The sequence below is a fragment of the Adelges cooleyi genome, unplaced genomic scaffold (assembly GCF_023614345.1).
Source record: "Adelges cooleyi isolate 19-005CV unplaced genomic scaffold, UGA_ACOO_1.1 ACOO_flye_CR_arks_rails_tigmint_CR_PRNA_574, whole genome shotgun sequence".
Classification (NCBI taxonomy): domain Eukaryota; kingdom Metazoa; phylum Arthropoda; class Insecta; order Hemiptera; family Adelgidae; genus Adelges; species Adelges cooleyi.
The window spans coordinates 8,998,259-9,021,704 of record NW_026096268.1 but is presented as its reverse complement, the minus strand read 5'-3'; the positions used below and the strand labels follow the sequence as shown (position 1 = coordinate 9,021,704).

The window sequence follows — 23,446 nt, the reverse complement described above, 5'->3', positions numbered from 1 at the left end:
TTATGATAATAATAATAATAATAAAGTATATTATATAATAATATTAGAGAAAAATAATAGTAATAATCATAATGTAGTAACAAAATACAAAAAATAATAATCTACGTCCGATTGAGCAATTTGTAGAGCCAACGTTAACGTTTTGCCAAAACGTCTATAAAGTATTTGCGCTAAGTGTTCTCTTAACATCTAATATATAAATTGTATGTATTATACACACAATGGAATGCAAAACTCTTATTCATAGGTACCGTAAGTATTAACACGTTTATCACAAAGCCTGTACGATGGCGAACAAATTCGGAATGTTTTTATTTTACAACAAAAAAATAGTAAAAGTATCCTCTCTTTTTCCTGATTATTGGTACTCGCTTAACGACTAAACATTTAAACTTAATGAGTCAAAAATATAATGAATACAATAACTTAAGTGATGTAACATAATACCTAGTGTAGTTTTTTTTTCCCTTAAGAAATAAATTATTCACGACCTCATAGCGAAACAAGTAGTAAAGAAAACTTATCTATCTATTTGTATTAAATAAAATACCTAACATAATCGTTTGAACACAGCAATAAGATTTTGATACAAAATTGAGAACGATTGGGTGGTAGGAGTGTTTGTCGAAACACTTTTAAAAGACGACTGTCCATCAATCGTAATTAACGTTTTGGTTCATTTCCTCTTCGGCCTTGATGACGATTTCCAGTACCCTGCGTTTGATCTCGGCCTGGAACGCTTGAGGTAGAGCTTTGGTCGTCTCGGCCATACTGTAGAAGAACAGGTCGACTGGGTGTATTTTGGTGTGACTCTGTTGCTGATGCTGGATATGGTAATAGTGGTTCATGTGGTGTTGGTTGAGCTTGTGTTGGGCAGACGAATCGGCTTCCTTGGCCGCCGCGGCTGCGGCTGCTTCGGCCGACCGTTTCACCCGTTTGGCCACTCTGTGCAGCGGCTCGTGTTTGCCGTTGCTCAGGATCTCCACGTCCGGGTAGAGCAGTTCGTCGTCCACGCCGGCTTCGTCGTTGGAATAATTGCCCGGCATCTCTTTGACTTCGACCCGCGGTTCGGGCATCTCGTCGTATTCGTATGACATGTTGTTGTACGGGCTGAACGATCCCTCCGTCTTGCAATCGTCGTAGTTTCCCTGGTAGTCTTGAGGGTTTTCCAGGTTCAGCATTTTTTTCAATGAATACCTGTCGACACGCAACATACCCGGATTAGTACTTTTGCAAATAATTAGATTAAAAAAAACAATAATAATAAAAAATGTCTTGAGTTTAGTAAAAGATTAAGTAAGTTTTTCTACAAAACTACGTTATCGGTTATCGTTAACGCTAACATCGACGGTTGTCGATTAACTACCGTAATAAACAATCGGTAGTTTATGTTTTACTCCCTACCTCGGGCCTCACTATTTTTTTTCAAGACAACCGCTCAAGTCCCATGTGCTTAAAGTGTTACATCAATAAACTCACCCTCCGATTTGCATGAAGGGCAGTAGAAATTCCATTTCTTTTTGATATTTCCACGGTTTGCCCTCGACAAACGGCAGACCCGGTTTGAGATTCAGTCCTTTGGTCCGTTTGATGGACACTCGGAAATTGTCGCGCAAACGTTTCCATCGAAGCTTCACGTCATTGACTGTTAAAAAAAAAAAAAACACAATAAATCAACCGGTCATTTATACAGCAATTCAGAAATTAATAACTCTGCTGAGAAATGTTGTTTAAAAAAAAAAAATAACAAAATGCGCTAACTTTTGTGCAATTAACAAAAAATAAATAAATAATTATGAATATGACTGAACGATTACCCTAATTATTTATACTCATTTAAATATATTTAACAACCGTCTGGATGTTATTAGACCACAATCATCAGTTGCAGTCATGTGTTGAATCTCGACATTGTGTATACAATGTATTTGTCTGACAACACAAATATTGAACATCAATATATAGATTTACACCAGTCATGAAAATGTTTGATTGTAATTAATAATATATTTTAAGTTAAATATTGATGTACGAGTTTTTTTTAATTTCAATCAGAATTTTGTCCCAAAATCAGGCGTTAAAGTTAAAAAAAAAAAACAACTTCATAATACTACATAATAATACTTCATAATTCGACACCCTAAAAAAGCAAACACTAATAATATTTACACGTTTTGCCCTATCGATCATATTTGTTTACAATTCTCACATTGTGTTTGAACAATGAAATAACCGTAGTTCAGGCTAATGACTCCATTGTTGAAGCCTTGGCAATAATTAAAAAACCATAAACATATATAATTACTGACAGATTTTATGATTATTTGTTTAACAAACTCGAGGCTCTAAAATTGATATATTCTTGTTTTGAGGTTTAAGATCAAAAGCCGTTTTGGGTATTATAAAAAAATATAATTTCGAGTTTTTTGGGTTTTTTTTTTTTTAGTTTAATATTTTAATTTAGGTAGCCAAAATTTGAATGCATTTTTGAAAACCACAACACAATTAAGTGTATTATGTAATTTTTCTCAAAGCATTTTTTTTTCATCATTTTTATTTTAATAGTTCTAAAGTGTTTATCAATTTTAAAATTTTACCAAGTTGTATTTTGGTTAAGGTAATTTTCCTTTTTTAATTTAAAGAAAAAAAAATGATTAACGAAATTTGTTTTCTATTGGACAATATTAATTAGAACATTACACTTGCTTAAAATGGGTTTTCAAAAAAACAACCGGGAGTGGTTAACCATTTTTTCTAACCTTTCCGTCTCCCTTTGGGTCCACGACTTTCTTTAGTTTTTAAGAATTATCATACTCGGAAGAAAGTTTGCGATTATAAGAGAAGAAATCACATTGTTCTAACCCATTTTTGTAAACAGATAATAAAATGGCCAGCGCCCTCTTAACATGTATTCAAGTCTCCCGTCAGGGCTAACCGAGAGAGTCGTTCAAGTCACCGAGTGTGCCTGCTTTCTAGGGATTTTATTCTTAGACATATCGGCCTACACCCATCGCTTTAAGTAAAAACCCTTTTTATTATGTTAATTTTTCATTTAACTGAACACAAAATGCATCCTATCCCATGCAAACGGAGTCGACCAGCCAAATCTTCTCTCTCCACAAATCCCTATATTATCTTTATTTATACGTTTACCATTATCTTTTTATATCATTCATCCACTTATCCACCCATAGTTCATTAGTTCCATGACACTATTCTGTCACCACTACCCTTTTTGCCTATTTTCCAGCCGCATTTTTCTCTACTTAGCCACATATCATTCCAAACTTTTTACCCCACATCTCTTGCATAACTGATCCTGAATACTTAAACCTCCTCAGCACTTTACTTAAACTCGACTTGGCTGGTTAGGTCCAATTCGAGTGGGGCACTTGGCCAAGCCTAGCGCCCCCACTGACAAAGGAGGCAAACGGATATGCACGACTTGATGCTGGTTCTCTAATGGAACACTTAAGCCGGGTCAAACGATTGTTGCATATGTATGTCTTACGCTTTTTTAAAATTTAAGTATGATGTTATTTTGGTTTTGAAAAAGCTGTAAACCCGTCTCGCCCCCCCCCCCCAGGGGGGCCCCTCTTTTTTTGGGCGCAGGCGGCACCCGGCACCCGGTGACAATAATGGCACGGTCAAGCGGTGAGATTGGCGACACTGGTGCGGACGAACCGTGCACCCGACGGCCCCGTCGTCGTCGTGCGGGCGTTAAATACGTGCGTCTCGGCTGCGGCGGCGGCGCGGCGTCGGTCATCAAACCGCCGGTCGGCCCATCCGGTTTCGTTCGTGGTATTTTTTTCCCCTTCGTTGCCGCCGCAGTCTACTCCCCACCTCGCGGCGCCTACACCGTCACGGCGCGCGATCCGAACAAAGGAGCGCGCACGAAAAATCCCGTCCGCGTTTTGCCGCGCCGTCACCATTATTATATAGTACATATTATATGCTTGCGTCGACGGTGCCGGCGGCCAGAGTGGTGTGGAGGGGGCACGACCACGGCACACGGTCTATAGCAAAACAACCCCTGCAACATGTGTTCCTCCACTCCCTCACCCACCGACACGGATACCGACCCCGGCAACAATGTTTTTCAACGTCCATACAACGTGTACGTTACCTATGCCCGACAAAGTGACGATACCGGCATTTGAAAAATAATAATAATATGAATTTCCGGCGCTCGCAAATATTATATTATAGGTATGCGATCGTCTTTAGCGCGGTATCTATTGTTCGATTAATACAATTTACAAGTAATTAGCGGCGCGTGGCTAAGTTTATAATATTGTACCGTTGTTCTTACCCGGCATGCCGAGTTCGTCGGCCACTTCCTTCCACGCTTTGTCCCTCTTGTCGATGTACTTGTACTGGTTCTCGTCCGTGTCGTACAACACCTGATGCTGGCGGATCTTGTTGATCATGATCAGATCGATGTTGGTTTCGTTGGCGATGGCCATGGCTGCGGCCAATGCGGCTGCGTTGGCTGCTGAGGTGTTGTCGGCTGTACCGCTGGTTGTGGTGTCCGGCGGTGTGGTCGTCACGCGCTGCTGATGCTGCTGTTGTCGTCGACGGTGCGCGCTCGGCGTGCTCGCTGGCGACGGCATGGATGACAACTGGTGTCCGGACTCCGGAGGCCGGGCCGGCCGAGACGAAGGGCTGCCGCGTCGCGGCGTCACGTAGCGTTCGGTTCGGCGGCAGCTGCCCGCAACCGGGTTGGCGGTGGTGCGCGGGGTGGGGAGGTGTCGGCGGCGGCGGCGTTTCGGTCGGTCGGCCGCCATGTTGTGCGGTGCGTGCGTGCCGCCGCCGTCGCTGCCGTTGTGGTGCGTGCGTGCGTGCGCGCACCAGGCAGCCGCGCGGCCGAGCATCAGACGAGACGCTTGCCCTTGGACACTAAACGCGTCGTACACAACGGCAACAACAGCAGCGGCGGCGGCGGCTGCGGCCGTCGCGTATTGTATACATGTATAATAATAATAATAATATCGCGCCCGCCGTTCCCCTCGCCCCGTCCGCCGTTGTCCGCGGTTGCCAACCAGTTCGCCCGACCCTCGCCCGGCCGTCCCGGCCCACACACGAGCGCACATTTCGTGCCGCCGCTGTAGTAGTAGTTGATGTTGTTGTTGTTGATGTCGGCTGGTTTTTTTTTTGTTTCCCCCCAACACCCCGGCATCCGATGCGCGATGTTCCGAGCAACCGTCGGAAAAGCAACAGGCCCGGCGGACGCTCGACGACGCTCAGAATTTCGAAACCTCGTCCGTTGGGTGATTACACTGTAAATAGTGTAAGCGCTCCCAACGCCGGTGGGTCTGTTCGCACCGGTGGCGCCCTTTACATAATGGTCCCTTGTAAAACGTTGCTACGATCAAAGCTGCTGCGAAAACATGCCAGCGACTAAAGTTTATAAGAATTAAATCTAAAACTTAAAGTACACACAACTTTATAGAAGTATTTACTTCTTACTTCTCCGTGCTCGGTATGCGTTTTTCTTGGGACCACAATATGATGGTCTTAGAGCAAATTCACTTCCAAATGATAACGGAAGAGAACATTTTGGAAACATTGATATATTATGTTTTCTTTCTTTAAAATATATCCTAGAAAAAGTTACTACTGTAAAAAGCCAGTACAGTGAGGTAGGGGCACGGGGAGAGGTTAAAGGTGTACAGGAACTATTCTAACTGAGTATTAAAATCACTTTTAAATTAACGCTTCCATGCGAATCTGTGGAGAGTAGGTTCAAACGAGCCAGTCCAAACCAAGCACAGTATAAACCAGTAAATATTATACACAAGTGGAGTAGTAGTAGTAGTAGTAGTAGTAAGTCAGTAATTAAAGAGATACAGTGCTCACAGATAAAAATATAATTATCGAGATAAAAGCATTGTAACTAATGACAATAATTATTGTTTAAAATTTTGTATTAAGGTGGACACGATTATGGTTGATCGTCTATCTATAAAAATGTATTGCCATAGTTACCCATTTATAGTAATTAACAATAAAATGAAAATATTTGCTTTACTTGTTCACTGTTGATTCACTCACACATAGCAACCTGGAAATTGACTACAGTCAAAGTGTAATTTTCCCCTTTTTTGAGGGTTTTCCTTAATAAAAAAAAATTGTATATGTTATAATGCCATTTTAGATCTACATTCAGTCTAATTTTCAGACCTAAATCCCAATAACTTTGCTTGAAAAAGTGGAATAAAGAAAATATGTCTATCTCTTCGAGGGGAAAGGTTTTATAGGTATTTTTTTTTTTGTTTAAATATTTATCGGTTGTGCTATGTTTAAAGAATATTTTCTATAAATTTGGAACGAAGAAATCGGTTCAGTGGCTTAGAAGATATCGTGGGTAGACACAAAAAAAAAAATGAAAATACATCATTGTAAAAACAATACCTTCTCAGCTAAGCATCCAAGCTAAAAATGCCTATTATCAACATTAAATATGTTGTCGATCGAATAATGAAATTAATTTAATGAATACATTAAATAATGGGTAAGGTCATTGGCTCTAAAATGTCATTGTTTTTGCTCTAAAACCATCATAGACCTGGTTTAGGTTGGAATAATGATTAAAAATGTTGCCGAGATGGTTTGGTAAAATAATTAGTTACCAATAAAGAATCGTCGTGGCTATATTAAGTAGTGTAATATAATGGTTTTAGCTAAAATTCATAGGGAAGTGCACTTATTTAATGAATAGTGTATCACGTCCTCCGAATTGAAGGAAGACTTTGCGGGGATGGAAAAAGGAACAGTGTGTATTTTGAGTAAAACTAGAAGGGACATGGATGTTTTCGATTGTGAGGACCTTTAAATACCAACAGTTGCATAAGAAGTTAGGTATAGGCAATTTCTCGAAAATATCTTTAGTTAAATTTCGTTAGACCGGTAATAAATACTGTTACTTGCAGCTCCATTTGTTGTAAACACAACCCTCCAGACCATAACCTTGTTTAAGTCGGCCTAGACTAGTCAAAAACAATAATCACCATCGTATAATATGACCAGTATCACATGACCACAGGGTTAATTAGATAATAAAAAAAAAAACTCAAGGTTTATAGCTCCCATTTCGGTTGTCATTATTATTGTTTTTTTTCTGAGTTAACTCTTGTCGTAGATGATAGGTAAATATTACACAAAAAAAAAATAACAGTGGGGAGTAGAATAATTAATTATTGTTGGTCCTAACCAACAAAAAAATCATTCTGGTGACGTTAAACATTAACTACAAACCTTTTTATATCCGCACGATTATTGTTCAATGGGAAGAATTGCAGTGGTGGGCAAGTTATTTCATTTCGGTTACTTGTTCCGGTTAAGTTACCGGTTTATTTTAGTTACTTTTTTGTACAAATAGTATAGGTCTAGGTTACTAAGGTAACTGAAGTAAAAATTGTTGGGGGGAGGGCGTTTGGAAATTCAACCGAAAAATGTCTTAATGCAATGTTAATGCGTTGTAAAATTTAAAAAAGCTGTACAAGTGGAGCGGAAAAGGTATTTGTATTTAAAAAAGAAAAATTGTTGTGGCTTTTTAGAAGAGAGTAGTTTTTAAGTTGTTTGAAAATATACCGGTTTATTATTGTTTTAATTAAATTTCCAGTGGGAATGAACCGCATTTGAAGTACTTAAATTAATGTAATTATTACATTGGATGGTTGTAATTTGTAATCAAATACCACAACCTGTTGTAATTAGTCGTAGGTATAGTTAGTTAATGATTGCCAACAATTACACAATCGTGTGTAACTTATTAAATATTTATCTTTTTTAAATTTTAAAATGATTTATCAACAAAAGCCGAATGTTTTGATTTTGATTGCAATTTTTAATTTTGAACTGATATAAATTGATAGGTCAATAAATAATGGTAGATAAATATATTTTTTGTTTATTTACTACAATTTATATTGTCATCAATGACTGCACGTAATGGACTTCCGGTTTGAAAGGATTAACATGTAACAGGCGAATTTTTTATGTGCTATTTATGCTCTCTTTTGTGTTCATACTTTTGTATATTATTATGTTTACTACCTAACACAATATTGTATTAATGTGTTTTTTGTTGTTTATTTTTACAGTTTTTATATGGAATACACAGAAAAATCTCAAAAATGGTAAGTACATCAGATCAGTAAATCGTTTTGTACAATTGATGTTTTATAGGCAACTCGCATATAAAATAATATTGGCAATACCTACCCAATTTCATTGACGACTTAACCCTGTAGGCTGTCCTTAAGCAATTTAAAAAAACAAACAAAAGATAGTATTGTTTACGTAATAACATTTTATGAACGACAGTTTTCCATTGAAATTGTATATTAATTTTCATAAAAACTAGGCTTATGCCGTAACAGATGCGCGACCTATCGGACAAATAGTGTAGCAAATAGGCGTCGCGACCACCACCTGATGGCGATTTTCATAATAATTGAAATACAAATTTGAAAATAATTTTATTTTAGTATTAAAATATTGACATATAACGAGTATAATCGTACGGTAATACCCAATTGATGGTTTATTTCAACACAGTATACACAATTCAAACTAATAGTATAATAACTAGTGTAACGGTCACATTTAGTATTGGTTATCTTTGCAAAAAACCCATTATGATTAATTATTCTAAAATAAAGTACGATTCGGTCGTATAAGTGTGTATGTAAATCTATAAAAAAAAAAGTTATATTTATTATACCTTGTATTGTTTATCTGGCTTAATATGGGCCGTTGAGAGGAAATTAGGACAACATTGGGAGGCATCTCTGGATGAAAACTTTTGACTACCTGACATGGGAGCAATTATGTTATTTATAAATTATAATGCATTCTTTGTACCTAAGATATTATGACTGCATAAAAAATAAGTGAAAATGTGTTCTAAAATAAAAATAAAACATTTCAGTGGAGACAGAGCATATTAAGGGTTTAGATAAGGACACAAGTCTAAAGGAATTATTATAGCCAAAAGTAATAAAGTCACTTTTAAATCAACGCTTCGATGATAATCTGAACATAGAAACACAAAAATAGATAAAGAAAAAAAGTGAACTAATAAGTTAAAAATAATTGTATTACAAGAACAATTTACCAATCAATTGTAGCATATCTTATTTAAAATGTCAATTACTTTGAAAACAACCGAAAATTAACTACAATTTTAAATAATGTTAAACATCTTTAATTTTTGACTAAAAAGAAAAGCGTGGGCCAAAGTCCAAATTCATTGAGTTAAGTATTATGAAATGTATGTGTCACACACAAATATTAAACTAAATTTAAATTACAAAAGAACTTACAATATAAAACATTATCTGATAAATTTATTAGGGACTTTTTAGACACGCTTTGCTTTTTAGTAAAAAATTAAAGATGTTTAACATTATTTAAAATTGTAGTTAATTTTCGGTTGTTTTCAAAGTAATTGACATTACAACAATTAATTACTCGTGTATAATGTAATTTAATATACATTTTTATAATAAATAGCAATATAATGCGTTGAACGTGACGCCCTCTGGTTAGATTAAGTTGAATCTGGCATTTTAAACGGAACATGTGGCATCTCCTAATATTTCACTGTGGGAACCTAGTTTCTTTTTAATCATTCGCCAAGTGTAATTTTTTTAGGAAGTATTAATATTGCCAGTATCTGCTACCACCCCCCGAATGGTTATATATCGTAGAGGCTGCAGTCTCAGTCGTCAATGTACACATCACACTGCGAGTACAACTCTGTGGAAAGATGTCTTCTATTGCTCTTGTTACACACATTTTTTTTTTTAATAATAATGTTTGCTGCTTGTTTCATCCTAAAATAATTTAATTAAATACAAATAAACTCGCGATGTTTTCGTGCGATAAATATGATGAAGTGTTATGCATTTAACAGAGATTTGGTGCAGCACATGAAATCACATCATGATGACGTACGGTTTTCTTGTTGTATATTTACATCGTCGTTTACCCGAAAAACTAATTTGAGCGTTCACTTACAGCGGATACACCGTCGGTACCGAGTTCGGATTCGTTGGATGGTTTCTAATTAAATTATAATAGATAATAAGGTTTAATTCATTAAACCTAAGCCAGAATGACCATGTCCTTTGAGATAAAAGACACAAATCTAGTGCAAGACCTGGTTATAGCATCATTTAAAACTAAACTGGCAAACAGTTGGCAAGAAAAAGTACGGAAAAAAGATGTTCAAAGAAGCATTAGATATGGAAAAATGCTCATAAAATTTCAATAGAGAAGATGGTTAGAAAATTGGCAATACATAAACATCAATTGTTCAATGGGGAAAAAGAAAAGAACAATACAACGACCGACGCCAAACAATAGAAAGACCAAGATCCCTGGGTAATTCTTTGTCCAAGAATCAAGACAAAACTGTCGCTAAAGACAGTATTGAGTAGACACAATCAACAATGGTCCAAACAAATGCATTAAGGGAGTAACAATAGCAAATACCATAGACAGGGTTGACGGAAGAAAGAAGAAATAGAGGCATCTTCAAGTCCTTCCAGAACCGTGAAAGCTCAAGAATAATTGGAAATAAAGTTGTGGAGAACAGTAACTCGTAGATTTTTTGTACGACAACCCCAAGATTGATGTTTGAGTTAAAATCTCTAAAAACTCTCTCACACTCCAATTATGGGGTAGTGCAAAAAAATCCAACACAAAATTCAATCTTTTCAAAATATTGCTTTTAGAAAATTAAAAAAAAACACCTACTTAAAACTCAAATTATACACTTTATACAGCCTAAAGACTGTGCAAAAATAGACTTTTATAAAGTTTTCATAGTCAACTACAATCCCATTCTAATCCACTTATTAAACATGTGTCGTCCCTAACCAATCCTGAAACTCCTGCTAGATTAGAAAGGATTTCTTTTGACATATCAATGAAGTTGCTTCTCGATCAGAACTAAATTATATTTCTTTAAAGATATAAAATTCTAAAATGTTCCCCGTCCTACTATTTGTAATTCTAATATTTAATAAATTAATAGTATAAAAAATATCTAACATTATACTTTCGTGTTTTAATTTGTATTAAAAATATTTTTTTAACTAATTCGGAAACTAATATTATCATTTTTTTCATTACCTAAAATATTTAACATACTATCGTAGACCGTTTGAAGAACTTATTGAATATTTAAGAAATTTAATTTTTTTTGAATATTTTTGCTAATATGTTTTGAGTATAGGGAAAATAATTTGATAAATGAACCGACAATAATTAAAGTCGGCTAATATCGACTTTAACGTGACACTACTTACAACTATTTAACAGTGACAATATATGTATGTATAACGATAGCTAACAAAATAGCACCAACAAGAGACACAGGTTCTTCTGGTGCTAAAATATGCATAGTTAGTTAAAAACCTTAGGGCGGTCGAGTTGTATTACAAGGTATAAAAGAATGTTTAAAAATATATATATATATTTTTTTTTATCAGTGACATACTTATGAATGGACCACCACTCTCGATAATGCCTCAAGAATGCCGTTAGTATGATTATAGGATAAAATCTACAAAGGCAAAGACTTACTAATCGGATTATGTGTACTTCTATATAGTTTTTAGCATGTAATATATTATAGGTGTATGGCTATATATGTTTCTAATTGTGGTGTCATCTCTTTAATTTATGCGTTAAGAGTATTAAATGAATCCAAAAGTAATTCCCGAACAAATCAGGTTCTATCTGATTACGAATTCCCGAGTTCAACCACCTATGGTGTTCACATAATACACACCTGCCATGTCGGCACAACGTGTTTTGGATTACAGGTAACGATCCTCCGGGCATTAAAATTATGCTTACCTTTTGAAAACCTATCGAATAACATTTGTTTCTTAAAAAGTTTTAAAAACATTTTGAACAATGTAGATTTTCATTACATTTTCATAGACCTGACGTGAAAGAGAAATAATTGAGATAAAACCGTTTGCAAAGGTAGAGAAGCCCTTTTTTTATAGGTATCATTATTTAATATCAATATTTAACCCTTAACTATAGGCATATTTAAAAATATTATATATAATTAAAATAATAGTAATTTTAAAGTTGAACGTTAAATATTTCGAGATACATTATCGAGTTCAGAGTTAATAGGTTATAGTTTATACTCTCAACCCAGTTTTATGACCAAGAAAACATTTTGAGGTATACAATTTTTTTTTTTTTTGTTATTAGGTTTAAAAATTCTGAAATTTGATTAAAAAAAACTTATTTGTAGTTTTTTTTTTAAATCTTACTAATAATGAAATCATTAGAAATCTTTGAAAATTGTAAAAATTTAACTCTAAATGTTTTTAAAAATGTGCCACGATTCATGCCTTGTAAATGTTATGAAGAATACAAATGTTTTTGTTTTTAAACTTAAATCAGATTATTTTTAGTAACGTACTATTTGTTAAGTAGAAACATGTGTACTTTTGCAAAAATAAAGTCCTCTGTTTTGTGTTAACATACATTTTTACACATTTTTACTTAAAGATAAATTTTAGTTAAAAATTGTATTAAGGTCGTATTACATTTTGTACATTTTATGAGAACTATTGTGTTTGTAATTATGTTTTTTTATTTTTACCTCTTCTCTCAGGGTTAGAAGTATATTATGGATTTTTACTAAATTATATCGTTTAGGTTAGGTTAGGTTTCCTGTAAATCAGACCAATATACACGTAATTTGTCCTTAATTTTTTTTTCTTGTAATTTATAACATGAGTTAGAAATGTGCACTTGTGGAAAATAAAGATTTTACTTGCATATTTGGCTAAATGTTACATTAAGTATAAATGACCCTTTTACACATAATGTATTATGTATGTATGATTACAAAGTCGTCTCAAAATGTTGACACTGTCATGAGTTAGGCCATATGTTAAATCTTATAAATTTCAATTTAAGTGTAAACTTGGTTTTAAATAATAATTCCCTTATTTACATTATGAGAACTTTTGAGCGTTTAACTAACCAACTCTGGCCGTAGCCATTTATCAGTTTCATCCGATTTTTATTACAGACATATTAAAATATGTAGAAATCTAATCGATAATGTTTCAATAGTGCTTTCATCGAATTTCATTTCATAAGAACATTATTTTCGTTTTAATTAATTATAATCTAATAATATATATTTTATATTGATAATGAGTATTGTACTCCTTGTACAGTGGAAAAACAAAATTAGATTTCTACAAATAACTCATTAATTATTATAATTTAATTACCTGACTTTATATAAACGGTTTTATATATATATATATATATTTAATTATAACAAGTGCTTTAATAACATAATGTAATATTCAATGCTAAACAATATTATTATGTCTATCTATGCAGGTCATTACTCCTATTGATAATATAGTAATAAAACAAACGGTCTTAGGCACAAAAATAATGTTAAAGTTAATAACGTTAAGTAAGGTATTATAAAATATTAAGGAATATTAGTATATTAATTAAAAGAAAATCAATAGTTTTATCTCGATTATTTCGTAGAATGATTACATTTTAACACTAAGGCAATCTGATAAATCAAACATCAATAAACTTCGTCGGTGTAATAGTAAATGTGCACTATTTTTTTTACCTCGTTTAAAATAAGATGTTGCGATAAAAATGTCCACAGTATTCTTTTTGCGGTCTATTGCCATTGTTTGTATCAAACGTTTTCAAGTTCTTAGTTCTTAATTCAAGTTTGATTTTTGCCGCTTTGAAAAATATGATGTCATAATAGAAATTCAATAAGTAAAAAAAAACCGCTTTGATAGTTACATTAAATGAGACGTTTACAAAAAAAACACTGATAAAAATTATAATTATCATTGTAATTTTTTTTTTTTTTTTGTACATTTCTCATAAAATAATATTGGTTATGGTGCAGTGAGTGCACTTATAGACTGTGTGTAGAAGACGTCTGGCTCTTAACGTTACTTATAGGAGATGTGTGGCCCTGACTCGTAAGAACGTTGTACTTGTTTAAGACTACTCGTAGGAAAGACCCGGGTTGTTCATAGACCATATTTAGTAAAATAAAAGTCTGGATGATGTAATATGTGCAGTAGCTTGCTAAGAGCCCATAAAAGTAGTTAAACCTGTGTGGTATTTGTCCTCGAGTATAGGACGTGAGCTGTGTCACAATCCTTCTCTGCAGACTGCACTATCTATGATAAAAAATAAATACCGTTGTATCAGACCCCGGGCAATAATAAAAATTAACACGGGTAAGATACTTATCACGCAAAAACGCGGCGGCTATCTTCTTAAGATGCGACTTACATGCGCAACTAGACCTACATTTTAGGGGATGCTAAAATCATGTGCCTAATACCATTAGATATAAAATAAACAATTTAAACAGAGTATATGTATACTATTAAAATTGTATGCGTAAAAAAAAGGATTGGGGTTTCAGTTTTTGGGGGTCCTAATTTTGAGTCTGCGGGTGCCAAATTACTAATTATGCGAATTTTTCAATTTCCACGGTACTAAAGTATACAAATACTCTAATTAGTTAGGGAGGGCGATAGGAACATAAAAATGTGTAGAAAATTAAGATCACGTTATATTATGAAAACACTACAAAAAAAAAAAATATATTATTAATTAAACCCAATAAGTTATTGAGTGACATGTGATAAAAAAAAATCACCCTCTGTATCCCTCCTCAGATCATAGACAATCACTCTTTTATGTACTAACTATATTATGTATTTAAAAAAAAATTAGAAGTGTTATATTATAATTATATTTTACACAGTGCAAATTCAATTTGTCTGCTTTTTCTTTAAACGTTATTCTCAACCTGTCCTACGGGTCAACTGTGTAAATTGCCACTCAGCGCCGGCGGGAGGTTTTGCGGGGCCCGGGGCAGATTATTTCACGGGGCCCTAGACATTTTTTTTTGAGAAGCCAAAACAAATTTTTTTGGGACGCTCGAGTACTTATAAAACATTTTTTTCTATTTCACATAACTTATGTAAAAACATTTTTCTTAGGCATAAAATGAAACAAAGTATTAAACATAAACTCTTTAAATATGTATTTATTTATTTCTGTTTAGATAAAATTTTCATATTAAAATAAAATATATACAAATTAAATGTTTACACTAAAAAAAAGTTGAAAAATTAAAAAAAAATGAATTTTATAACATCAAAATAGTTTTTTTCTGGCCTTGGTTGCAGCAAAAATGTCAATCAGCTCATTAAAATCTAATAAGTCAGTAATTTCTTGTTCAATTGACAGAGTAGCTAGGCTTGTAAGCTTACACTGTGATAAAGTACTCCTTAAGTAGTTCTTTATTATTTTTAATTTGGAAAAACTCCTTTCCGCACCAGCAGATGTTACTGGAATTGAGAGAATTATTCTGAGTGCAATTGAAATATTTGGATAAGAACCGCAACATTTTTTTAGTACTTTCTTCAGTTATCATAGTACAAAAAATAAGCAATTCTTCATACAATTCATAACCATTTATATCTTTTAATTCACCTTCAGTGAACGTTCAGTTAGAACGTTTTGGAGATCATGGCAACATTTTCTTAACTCCTCTTTTTCCATGAATTTTATTTTGTTAATCCGATACAAAAAACCAAAGTTATTTTTAAACGATTTAAGCTGTGAAAATCTCATATTCATGGAAACGATAGCTTGATCAACAATAGTTAAAACAAATATCGACGATAACAATTATTTAGAAATAATGTGTCTAGTGACGGTAAAATCAACTACCTACAATAAATTGCATGTGGGCACATACAAGATAAGGAGTAATAATGTTTGTACTATAAATAAACAAGAACGCAGGCAAACCAAAATTTTTCTGTTGATTATTTCTTAGTATGGATATCATATTTTATCACCAAAGCGATAACAATATATTATAATAGGTACCGAGTACCGACCTACTAAAAATAATGTTGAAGTTAAAGATTAAAATACCAAAAAAAAATTCATATGACAGACGACACTTGTTATTTAATTTGAAAAACAAGATATTAGGCATACTCCGCATACAAATCAATAAATCCCATGAAGGGCGCGGGGCCCCTAAAATGGCGGGGCCCTGGGCAGCTGCCCCTTCCGCCCTGCCCCTTCCGCCGGCGCTGTAATGCCACTACAACAAGTGTAATTAAAAAAATGTTTATTCGAAGTCATTACATATTTTATAAAGCTTATATTGTAGTACACACCTGGATATTGTAATTACCTACCTACCTACCTTTCATACTGGAACACCTTGTACATATATATTATCTCTTCAAAAAACCATAAATTTCCGTCCCAGGTGTAGTAACAGGCGGTACTGACTCCAAATACCCGCGTGTAAGTTGCAACCCTTGTAATTCGGTCGCAGTAGGGGTGTTTTTTTTTTTACTTTTGATCTTGTAACACGACTGTGGCGCCTGGAGTACAGTACACGGATGCCGACTATTGACAAAACGCACATGACCGTCGGTCGTTTCGTTTAGTATTAGCCCGTCGGTGGTACGTGTGGTACGGTGGTGTGTGTGTGATGCGGTCGTCGCACGTGTATGGAATTATTATCATCTAAAAAATCTACGTCTTCTGCCGTGGTCACGGCTCACGTGTAGTGTTAGTGCTTCTTTTTTTTAATTTTATTTATTAAACTCCACGTATTCCGTTTGTTTGGAAAAATTACACTTTTTTTTCATTTTTTTACCAACGACAGTGATTGTGATGTGTTAAATTTTTATTTTTTCCCTATATTTACATATTTCCCCCTACCGTATAAAAACCACAATATTATTATGATTTTTTTTTACTATCATGACGTTTTCCTCCTATTGGATAACCCAAAAAGGTAAGGCCGTTATTTGCGCTTAAATAATGATTTAAAAAAAAATCTGCTCGGGTTTTGTGTTATGAATTCTTTGGTTAATTGTTCGTGTACAATTAATGTATTTTCAACTCAAATCGCGCTTGTGCACTTGTTGTTTTCGAAGAACAACATAATGATTCGTAACATTCATACTATGTTTGGAATTGATGTAGTTTTTTTCCCCCCGTTGTCAAAATGCCGTACAAATATTCGTGTATTGTTATTTTTCAAAACGGTATTTCAGATAAAAAAGCCAATCCCGCTTGTATGGACTCAAGTGTTCGCGAAAAACGTTTTCAAAAATATTTTCCAAGTCTTCTCGGAATCGTCTGAATTGTTAGTTCTCGTTTAATTTATTGCCTTGTTTTGTACAAAATAAAATTCAACAAATCTGGTAGGTATCTTGCATATTATATTTCCTATTTGCTAAAAAACAAAATATAATAATACAAGATTGTATTTTTTTCATGACGTGTTTTTCGCGTTTAATATACTAGCAAAATAAAAAAAATATATCTGACCCAGTTAAAAAAATTAAAATAATCTACTATTTAAAATTTACTAAACGGCTCTTTATTTTTAAGGAGTTTTATATGGGTAATATTTAAGGAAAAAATGGTTTTAAATACATTCCGACCGTGAAAACTTATTTTCAGATTAATTTCTATACTAACTAGCTAGAGAGGGGGAATAGAAAATAAAATCCCTTTGAAACATATACATAATATATAAACAACTTACTTTGTTTAGTGCCAATGTGGTGCCTATGATGTTTTCCAGCTTACTGAAAAATAATAATTATTATGTTATTGTATCAGAGTGACGCCTATAATATTTATATTATTACAATGTAAAAGTATAGAATTTAATGGTTTGGAAACTGATTGGAACTATTTATTTATTTTATTTTATAGAGACTTCAGTCCCCATAGCCCACCTCTCCCTCCCTTGCAACCGCCCCTGCTTCGAGGTATTATTTTTAACGTGTACAATTTTTTATATGAGTAAAAGCCATTTATATGTTATTATTTTTTTTTTATATTAAAAGCCATAACAGAATTTGGAAGACTTTGAAAACAGTAACCCTTCAAATTATTAAAATTACCACTAGAAAATTATTGTCCATATCATTTTTTTTTGTTTATAAATAGTAATTTAAATTAAAAGAACTTTACTTAAATATTTTAAGATAACCGAAATATAAAAATAATGATAATAAATAAATATATGAAATGAATTCAACGATCGCATATTTTTTTAATGCTACCTCGTGCAAAAATGTAATCGGCTTATCTGCTTTTGGTTCGTTTTCGCTCTTGAAGCGGAAGTTCTAGATTATTTATCACATTATTTGCAGTACTATTAAATACGTTGATTTATTATTTTTTTTAACTATAAAATAATATGATAACTATGATGAGGTGATATTTCACCAAACTTTTTTTTTATACTTACTGCGTAATTCACAAAATGTACTTTGGACTTTGAAATCAATATTTTCTTTGTTTTTTTTTTGCCAAACTAACAAATTTTAAAGCAGTTTCGTAAACGTTTTTTTTAACATTTCTAAATTCACTTTTTAGTGTTTCTAGAGTTGTTATAAATCATTGTTTTTGCTTGCAAAATGCATATAGTCCACTAGTCTGTAAATATATTTTAGTAAGTGGAGTTATCGAGTGAAAACATTTTTTAGAAATAGTTGGTCAACCCGTTTAAATAAGTAGCTGTTACTCTTTACGCCTAGCATCGTCATTGAAATTTTCAATTTTTCGGAAAATCAAATGAAAAACTCGAATAATGGCAATGAAGTGTGAATATTGGATGGTCATTAAATATCCCAAAACATTTTTTCAAAGTCAAACAAAAGATGGGTGGATGGAATGCAGAGTTATATGATGATAGGGGAAGGGGGGGTGATTGAACGAGATGTAGAAGTGCGAGCTCTATGGAGGTATAGGACTAGGGTGGCCGACCCAATGTAGTTGGGAGTGTAAGGCGAAGATAAAGAAGAAGAAGATCTGTCGCCCACCATCGCGTTTCATCGCTGTTAAATTCAAAACATGGCTATCTGTAGTAACATTTCTCCCAACATACATATTCTTTTATAAGATACGAAAGAACTCGGCTCTGAATTTTATAAACCAAATAATAAAATCGCTAGAGATTTTATAGATACATACACATGCGTGTGATCCAGCACAATGTGCCCCAAATAATAAAAACCAAAAAGGTCAGAGAATTTGTCCGATTCCCCGTTGGGCCAGTCCGACATCTGCAGATGGCGGGTCCAAATTCAATTCTGTTATAAGAACATAAGAATTTGTCGTTCTCATTTTTTGCGTTATATGTTGCAAACCTGTTTTCATTTGAAAAATTGAGTTTTTTTGTAATTAAATTTTAAATAAATTTAATTTGAAAATTAGCCATTAGGTCTTGGGTGGGTCATTAGCCCTTAGTAGTAGAGAAATATTTTTATCAGCTGTCCGTACTGGCACAAAAAACATATTTTAGATACCAAAAATCCAATCACCAACCACCCGACCGGCATTGTAATGTTTTCCCCCCATTTCACCTTGAATACGCGTCAAATTGCAGCTGCTATTATTGCATTTTATATCTGTGTGGCTAAACCGGCTTACAAAATTGTTAAGAGGACTCCAACCATCAAAAATGGATTATTTAGGAGTAAAGTATAGGCAATTTGCCGCAAAATCTCAGTGTGTATGTGATGAGAATTATTTATTGGTAATTGGTTATTTTTTTTTTTTTTTTTAGGTTGACCATCTCTCATTTCTGTAGGAAAAATAATTGTTATCCATCAAAATTGTTTTGCTTGAGTCAAAGTCAAACGGTATCGGAATAGTTTCAATTTTCTATTAAATTCGATCACTAAACCAATAATGGCATATTTGAGAAACCAGCAACTATTTAAAAAGACTTTACAGGAATAATAGGTATGAAAGTTATATAACAGACTTCTCTATGTGAATTAACTAGAAAGTGTGTGTTTGACGCAAAACTAGTCAAAACCCGGTTGTGGTTTTATTTTTGAGTGTACAAAAACCTGTTATAAAACTCATAGTTTTGGTTAAACTACAAAAATATTTGCTATTTGATCGAAAATATGAGTTTCGTGTGGCTTTTTGGTTAAAACCTTTTAAAGGTTTTCGAGAAAAAAAAACATTTGATATATTTTAGTTCAAATTTTTTCTCTAATACAGAATTTTAGTGGGCAGATAATACTCTCCAAGTGCCAAACATAGGTTTAATGCATATCGAGTAAATACTTCTTTTAACTATTTTCAATAATGATGAAGTTTCAGCTGTATTAATATTTGTGCTTACGTTTGTTGCGTTCAAAAATTGATTGTTGATTTTTAAATATAAATATTATATGTTCTTTTTTTTTTTACTACTCTACTCCAATTTCTATTTGTTATAATGATATTATAACAAACTCAATTAAAACCGATTTTTTTTTTTTTAGAAATATTTTATTTGTTAAATTTTAACCGGTAAAAATCACTAATCCATAAATTCACTATCCGTTTTTCTTGTATTAGTTGTCCGTAAAGCTATTTTAGAAGTACAACAAGTACAAACGGTTAGTGTAAATCCGTTTAAAAACATTAAAACGTTTTCCATTTTTCGACTGACTTAGGTAAAATAGTAAACCGACTGATCCGAGTGGATTTATTGTTTCCTTATATATTACAAGCGTTAAATAAGACAACAACAGATTTCTGACAAAGCGTGAAACAATTATGATGACAGCAGCGAGATCTCGATGATCTTTGAGTTACTTCGGCTAATTATAATATTATTCTGGGAAATTATAATATGAGCTTATTTCTTTAAACACGGACAGATGTGTATTCTAAGAAACAGCTCAATTCTTCTTATCTAAAAGATGAGTAAGGTTAATTTTGATAATTTATGTGGAGTCAAGAGTTGGATTACGATTTCGTCAGATTATCGGTCAAAAATATTTCAAATCTCATTGTTATTTTGTTATAAGTGCCATTATTGGCCATTATTCGTTAAAGGAAAATAAATTATTATTCGAATAAAAATTATAATATACTTAGGTAAGTGTTAGGTCTACTCACCCAATCTCGGTTAAAAAAATAACCGTTACAAATGGACACAAATAATAGTCTGTTTAAGTACCTAAGTCAGGTTTACTATATTGTTATGTCGAGGTTTTTGTTGCCCAAGGTTATAAACAAGATTGTGCCGTTAGAAGTGCTATTTTACTATGTTAGGTAAAATATGTTACTATTATGTTAGGTAAAGGAGATAACCGTGTTTTCAAACGTGACAGTTGCGCATTCATCTTTTTTTTTTTTTTTTAAAACAAAAACGGGATGAGAAAAGTTGGGTGTTATTGTGTTTGGTCGGTCAAGTATGAGTTAGGCAACCTTAGATGGCCCGAAATACTTAGCATCCTAAGTATCCTAATTATGTCGGTAATACCACAAGACACATGTTAAGTAAAGTAAGACTCCATTGAAAAAACCTCTTAATAGCTCTCAGTGAGGTCTAGCGGGACTCGATTTATTAAGATCAATATCCATTTTAGACCGTTCAACATTTTCAAAAAAACATAATATAGAATTGTATTTTTTTTTTGTAGCCTTTAAAAAGTATTTTTCTGACCATTTTGCCGAACACACTTTTTAAAATATTTATTAGTCATTTTTCTACAAACTATACGATGGAAACCTACAAAAAATATTATATAACTAATATTTTTTCTTAAGATTTTTTTTAGTTTTATGACATTTTATTGATTGCATTTTTATTTTAAATTTCAACGTCTTTCATTTAAATGTTATTCTTTAAGGATGTTTAGCATACGACCCTCACTGATATGTGAAACATTTATATTTTATTTATTGCTTGGAGTCTACTGAACACGTACACTATACCCAAAAGTTCATACCTGTAAAAATTGTTGCCAGAAAATGAACAAAAAATAGTCGTTTTTGGTACTTTATTAGCTATGTTTCAAACAAGAGAGAACACAAAGAGATGGGGTTGTTTTACGTTTTATATTAAAAAAAAAAAAAAATTTACGTCTGAAATGTGTGTTGGCCTAGAGCCACGAGTCATCTCGTGTTCGGTTGTCCAATGGCGCCTTATATATGGTTAGGTGAAGTGAATATTGATGTGCAAGTCTCTTGGGTGGTGGCAATATTTTTTGGGTATGTCATAGTGTAGTTCCTTTGCTAATTTCGACTCGTAAAAGCCATTTGACCATTACCCGGATGTTTCGTGGCCTCGAGATTTTGGATATTATTTTATATATATATATATAGGAAAGGAAAATCTTAAAAAATATATATGGACCGGTGTACAATGATGACCTAGGAATATATGAAAAAAGACACAATAAAGAGATATATGGCCTGTATGAAAAACCCAATATACTCACATGTATACGATGTAAACGTCTAGAGTGGCTGGGACATGTGTGGAGAGCTGATGGAGATGTATTAAAGAAAGTTCTGACAGGAAACATTAATTATACAAAATATATTATAATTATATGTAAAATAATAAAATATAGTTAAAAATCCCGTCACTTAAAAGATATATATATATATATATATATAAAATAATAATAATAAAAATCTTTATTCTATAATTATAAAAAATCTTATTCAACACAATGTTTGAAAATGGACACGTGTATCAAATAATTCGAACCTTTAAGTCCTTGAACCCAGTGGTACAAACCATTTGGAAAAAATAAGTGAGGGCAAAATTAAAGTTATCAAAATACCCACCAAAAGGGGGGGGATGCGCTCTGGTATATTCACCAAAATTTTTGGGCCTCATCATTATATCCATACATTAATCAACAATTATAATAACAAACGTAATAGATTATTCAATTATTGGAACACGTCGCGTCATTTGTACTTGGGTGTCAACTGTCAATATATTTGTTTGAGCTGTAAGTAATAATTGAGAGGGTCAAAACCATAGTGGTGTAAGTCGAGTTAACTTTAATAAGATAAAACCACTTGTAAAAAAAACTCTTGTATTTTGCTTGTATTGTAACTTATAAGCTTGTAGTGTTTCTGCGCACTAACCGTGGTTCGAATCTCGGTCGCTGGCCGTTTCCATAGCTGGGCGGGCAACAGTCTGGAGAAAGAAATGGCCACCCGACTGATGCGGAAGGCAACGGAGAAACACCGCACCACAACCACTTCCCCAGGATGGCAACTCTTGTCTTTAGTAGAGCAAGAGTTGTTCAAACCGACCAACGGGTCATAGACTAAAAAAAAAAAAAGCTTATAGTGTGCTACCATAATTTGAGACACTAGAATTAAAGAATTAGAATTCTTAGACTTTATTTGTACAGTATAAAAAGTTAAATTGAACGCAAGTTAATTTTTGACAAGTATAACAATACTTGTTTGAGAAAACGTCGTAGATTCGATAGTGTTGACTTCGCTGCCAGAAATCATCTCTTTGGCGGCACGTTTATCAAAGAGCGCCCGTTACCCACATATTAATTAATAATACGTT

At 33.3% G+C, this 23,446-nt stretch overlaps 2 protein-coding genes across 3 annotated transcripts in view; one reads left to right on the top strand and one right to left on the bottom strand.

Annotated features, from left to right (window-relative positions):
• Window positions 1–510: 510 nt before the first annotated feature.
• On the bottom strand, window positions 511–4,659 carry LOC126843529 (uncharacterized). The gene is made up of 3 exons (XM_050581113.1): window positions 4,313–4,659; window positions 1,480–1,645; window positions 511–1,197 (listed from the first exon to the last, which is right to left on the bottom strand). The coding sequence occupies exons 1-3, from the start codon at window positions 4,611–4,613 to the stop codon at window positions 654–656; spliced, it is 1,011 nt and encodes a 336-aa protein (XP_050437070.1). The 5' UTR covers window positions 4,614–4,659; the 3' UTR covers window positions 511–653.
• Window positions 4,660–16,547: 11,888 nt separating this feature from the next.
• LOC126843528 (uncharacterized) overlaps window positions 16,548–23,446 on the top strand; it is a 30,925-nt gene continuing 24,026 nt past the window's right edge. For both annotated transcript variants that reach the window (XR_007686439.1, XR_007686437.1), the window contains exon 1: window positions 16,548–16,888. The gene's annotated coding sequence lies outside the window, so the exon portion shown is untranslated. The remainder of the gene's footprint in view (window positions 16,889–23,446) is intronic.